At 38.7% G+C, this 4,886-nt stretch overlaps 1 protein-coding gene across 1 annotated transcript; it reads left to right on the top strand.

Annotated features, from left to right (window-relative positions):
- The first annotated feature begins 1,971 nt into the window (after window positions 1-1,971).
- LOC137617005 (uncharacterized) lies at window positions 1,972-2,622 on the top strand. The gene has a single exon (XM_068346893.1). It carries the CDS (start codon window positions 1,972-1,974, stop codon window positions 2,620-2,622), a length of 651 nt encoding a protein of 216 aa, XP_068202994.1.
- The last annotated feature ends 2,264 nt before the right edge of the window (window positions 2,623-4,886 follow it).

Here is a 4,886-nt window from a genome sequence, read left to right as displayed (position 1 = left end):
AAAGATTCTTCAATATTATCATGCTCATATACCCACCACTATGTGTTGTCAGAAGTTGGTTGGCTAATCAGAAGAACAAAAAGTAGCCAAGTCAGAACTCCTTACACTATATCTGAAAATTGGAGGAATATAGAATCTGTTTTAATTCAAATGGAGGCAATAAGAAAAAGACCCCTAGACACCACAGGTGGTCCACGGACCACAGCAATCCACTGTAGAAATTACATGGAACTAATGAAAAGGTAAAAGGTATCATGCAAGCTACGCATCCACCAAATGTGGAGCTTTTATCACAATTTACACTATTTTTCAGTAAGTACCCGCCCTGTTATACGGTAGCCCATATCCTTAGAGGATAAATCTCCACAGGGAGGCAAACTGACTGACTAGGGATAGGGACATAAGGTACTGAATTTTTACAATCTGAGTACAATTGGGGTTGTGGAAGCTATAGTAGTAATGCTCAATTTTCTCTGGCTGCATCGGGGAAGCAAAATTGGGCTCAGAAAGTCTGTGGGCTAATCATTTGGAAACATTTAAATAATGTGAAAAACATTTGCTTGCTTTTGTTTTCAGTTGGGATTTCAAAGGTTTGATAGTCACTGTATTGATCAGCCTTAATCACAAATAGGTCTATTGCTACTCATAGGCTATTGCCTATTCATATTTTCCCAAAATATTTTTGGACTTGTTTACGCCTATTGAATAGTGTTACAAATGAACATTATAGCATATTTATGATGGAATAAAGTAGCCATTTCAAAATAATGTTACAAGCATTAGGGTATTCTTAGGCTATACCCTTACAATTGAGTTATCATTTAATTGACCTCACATGCGAGAACATAGGACACATTGTGGAGGATCGATTTTTATTTATTTTTATTTTTTGGTTGTTTGCCAAATCCTGAGAGAGAGAGAGAGAGAGAGAGAGAGAGAGAGAGAGAGAGAGAGAGAGAGAGAGAGAGAGAGAGAGAGAGAGAGAGAGAGAGTGTGTTAGCGAGCGAGAAGTAGTTAGTGTATTGATTGTTTCTTGTGAGAAAGACTGTTGGAATAATTGACTGTTTGTTTACTTTTTAGCTAGGTTAGGCCAGTGGTAAATGATTCTGAACGAATGCTTTTTTTGATTGACTGTGACTTGAGGCAGTTGTGTGTGTGTGCACGCTGGATTTATTTATTTATTTATTTTTTGAGCCATGATTCCTCCTTGGAGTTACTTATTCCTTTGGAGAACTAATCTTTTTTTAATGCTGATCTTTAGTTGATGACCTGGCCTGTGTATTTCGATTGATGATGATAATGATGAAGATAATGAGGATGACGATGATTATGACCACCATTAATTGAGTGTTCAGTCCAGTTGTAACTGAATATAGTTCCTTTGCCACAGATTGGTGGTTGTGCCGTAAAAGACAGTTCGGCTTTGTGTGGATGGCAGTGTTGTGTCCCATAATATATATGAACACATATTTATTTTGGTGTTGGTGTGTGGTTTATTTTAAGTTTTGTTAGGGTTTTCTTTTGTGGTTATTTGAATGGTGGTTATTGTATATGAATGCAGTTGATTCTAGTTTTAAGTGTTAATTTGTAAGAAATATAGTATTAAGGTTATGTTTAGTATTTTTACCTTTTGCTAAAGAGTCTGGTTTAGATAACGTAAGGGGAAAGTTTGTTTTGTTGAGACAATTGTCAGTAGGTGTGATTCAGGGTGTGGGGCTTGTTTTTTAAACATCACGCCACATTATTTTGGAGCCTGAACAGGGACTGCCAAGGTGGGATTGATAGCTGGACTCTTTGATGAACGACAAAAATTAGGATTGATAATTAGATTTAAGATTGATGAAAATGGAAGAACAACTAAAGGTATTAAGGGAGGAATTGAGGTTGGTTAAAGAACGGGAGCAGAAGTTGATCGTTTAGAAAGAGAGGTTGCTAGTAGAGAATGAGAGATTGAACTGTGAGAATGAGGCGATGCAGAAGGAGCTTGGAGAGTTAAAGGGAACAGTAGAGAGAATAGAAGAAGGGTTAAAGATTAGGATACAAGAGAATGAGAGGCGAATGAATGAGCGTATGGATGTATGGTTTGGGGTGATGACAGGTCAAATAATGAATATGATTAAAGAGTTCATGGGTGAAGGTGCAGTCGGAGGAGTGGCCTCTGCTACGGGTAAAGGGTTGCTGGTGGAAGAAAAGGTTAAGGTAAGTAATAATGGGAATGGAAGTGATAGTGATAGTAATAGTGATAGTGAAGTTAAAGGGACTACATGCAGGTATTGTAAGGATGAACAGAAAGGTGAGAGGAAGGAGGAAAGGAAAGGTAAAAGTGATGTGAAGAAAGAGAAGAAAAAGTGTCAGGATAAGAGCGAGGATGATCGTGAATGGGTGAAACTGGTGATTAGAAAAAGGGCTAGGAAGAGTATAATCAAGGATAGGAGTATGAGTGCGGAATTAGATTCTTTATGTTTCAACAAGGAAGTAGGAAACAAGAAGGAAGGTAGCAGTGATGATAGCTGTGAGAATGAACGTGATGTATGTAAGACTCTATTTATGAGAGAGGTACCTTGGTGTGAAAGGTTCAATGAGCTTAGTAGTAAGGATATATACAAGTTTTTCAAGGAGTAGGAGAGGTATTGTCAGGATAAGTATGCTATTAGTAAGCGAGTTTGGGCTAGTGAGTTAGGAGAATATTTGACTGGGTATTTGTTGACGATGTATGGTGTGATAATGAGTATGGGGGATGGTGAATATGATAATGTGAAAGGTAGGATAATTGAGCAGGTAAAACGTATGAAAGGGGGTGTTAAGTATAGACGTTAAAAGGATTTTGATGAGGCTCGAATGAATGTAGGAGAAGTAATATCAATTTATGTATGTAGGTTGGAAACATTAGCTAGGAAGAGGTATGGGGATGAAGGCATAAATGAGAATATGGAATTAATGAAGAAGTTTTTGGCTACTGTGCCTGAGAATGTTGCTGAGTTTATTAATTTGAAACGTAAGAAGAAGATGAGGTGGATGAAAAAAAGATTGACATGGGATGATATTTTAGATATAGGTGAGGATTACAAATTGGATAGGTGTATGAAAGAAAGTAAATCTATGAATGTGAGAACTGAAATGGAGAAAAGTGTGCCAGAATATTCTAGTTTTAGAGATGCTGTTATGAGAGGACCAATGAGGCTAGCTGATAGTGTAGTAGATTGAAGTGTTAGGGCGAGTAATATGGGAATACCTGTAAGTACAAATGAAGGGTTTAGGCAAGGGAATCAGGTTTGGAGAGATAGGAGTGCTAGTGCGCAGCGAGGTAGGTCAGGTAGTTGTGTCTGTGAAGAGAAGTGTTATAGGTGTGGGAAAGTAGGGCATAAAAAGAATGAGTGTAGATGGGCGTTAGGAGCATGTTTCGGGTGTAGAGAGACAGGGCTTCGTATTAGTGAGTGTAAGAAATAGAAAGGGGTTAAATGTTATCGGTGTGGTATGACTGGCCACATAGCATGTGGATGTCGTAGTAATCGTATGAATGTGATTTCTGGTAATTGAGGTAAGGATGGTCATTATGCTAGAATGTGCAAGGAGCCGCAGTGTAAGTGTACTGAATGTGGTGTAGATGGGCATGTAGCTAGGGTATGTAGGAAGAACGGATTACGTCAGCCAGGAAGTTCGGGAAACTAGAGTGTAAGAGGGTTCAGCTGGGTGAGTCCTCGAGTGTGTGCGGAGTGAATGTGATGCATGTTAGTGAAGGTTTACTCCATGAAGACGTGTTGGGAGAAAGAGCTTATGACTGCATGAGTGCAAAAGTAAATTTTAATGGAATAGAGCTAGTTGGTCTGATTGGTACTGGTTGTGAGGTCAATTTAATGTTTAGTAATGCATATGATAAGGTAAGGGATGTTTGTGAATTTAAGGGGTGTAAAGGTGAAGTGGAAGGTATCGGTAATTTAAGTATGTCTGTGCAGGGAAAGTTGCAAGAAAATGTTATGGAAGATAAAGAGTTTTATATGGTTGAGGGAGTAAATGACAAATATGATGTCTTGTTAGGTTATAATTTCTTGAAAAAATGTGGTATGATTGTACATCCTAGTGTAAATATAAAGATGAAAGTAAAGGGTAAATTTTGTGGGGAATTTTATTTGGATGAAGATGGTAGTGTATGTACGAAGGTATGGAAAGGTGTGCCGTTAATAGCGAAAGAAGCTGTTAAATTGTCAAGAGATGCGATTGAGGTTATAGGTGTAGAAGTTGCATGGCCTTATAGTCTAGGAATTGCCAATGGGGACAATTGTGACTACGTAGTGGAAGGTCCGGAAGCAAGTAATTTAGTGAAAACAAGTGTGCATGTGCATGGTGGTATTTTGAATTTGCAGGATCCGAAGGTGTATGCGAGCTTGTTGCCGACTGTAAGGAGGAAGAGAATATGGGGTATACGTGAGGGTCATTGCATGGGATGTATGTATAGGTTGGTCAATGTAGAGGATGAAAGGTATGTTAAATTGAGACATGTTACGTCAGGTAAGATAAAGCAGGATGCCAATTGGGATTGTGGAAGTTTGAAAGAAAGAATTAATGTAGATGAGAATATAAGTGAGGGTGAAAGGGAACAATTGTATAGGATATTATGGGATAGACGGAGAGTTTTGAGTCGTAGTGATGAGGATAGCGGGGGTCAAAGCTGCCTGAATTTAAGATTGTTCTTAGTAATGATACCCCCATATATCAGCATCCCGGACATTTTTCTCCGCCAATAGCCAGAGAAATAGAAGAGCAGTGCCAGGAGTTAGAGCAAATGGGTGTAATAGAAAGGAGTGAGAGCCCCTGGAATAGCCCCATTGTACCTGTAAGAAAGCCTGATGGAAGTTAACGTATGTGCATTGATTATAAGAAGTTGAATG

Source organism: Palaemon carinicauda, chromosome 1 (assembly GCF_036898095.1).
Source record: "Palaemon carinicauda isolate YSFRI2023 chromosome 1, ASM3689809v2, whole genome shotgun sequence".
Taxonomy (NCBI): domain Eukaryota; kingdom Metazoa; phylum Arthropoda; class Malacostraca; order Decapoda; family Palaemonidae; genus Palaemon; species Palaemon carinicauda.
This window is presented reverse-complemented; position numbering and strand designations above follow the sequence as displayed.

Coding starts and splice junctions, on each gene's coding strand:
- LOC137617005 (XM_068346893.1), top strand. CDS start 1,972: ATGCAGAAGGAGCTTGGAGAGTTAAAGGGAACAGTAGAGAGAATAGAA.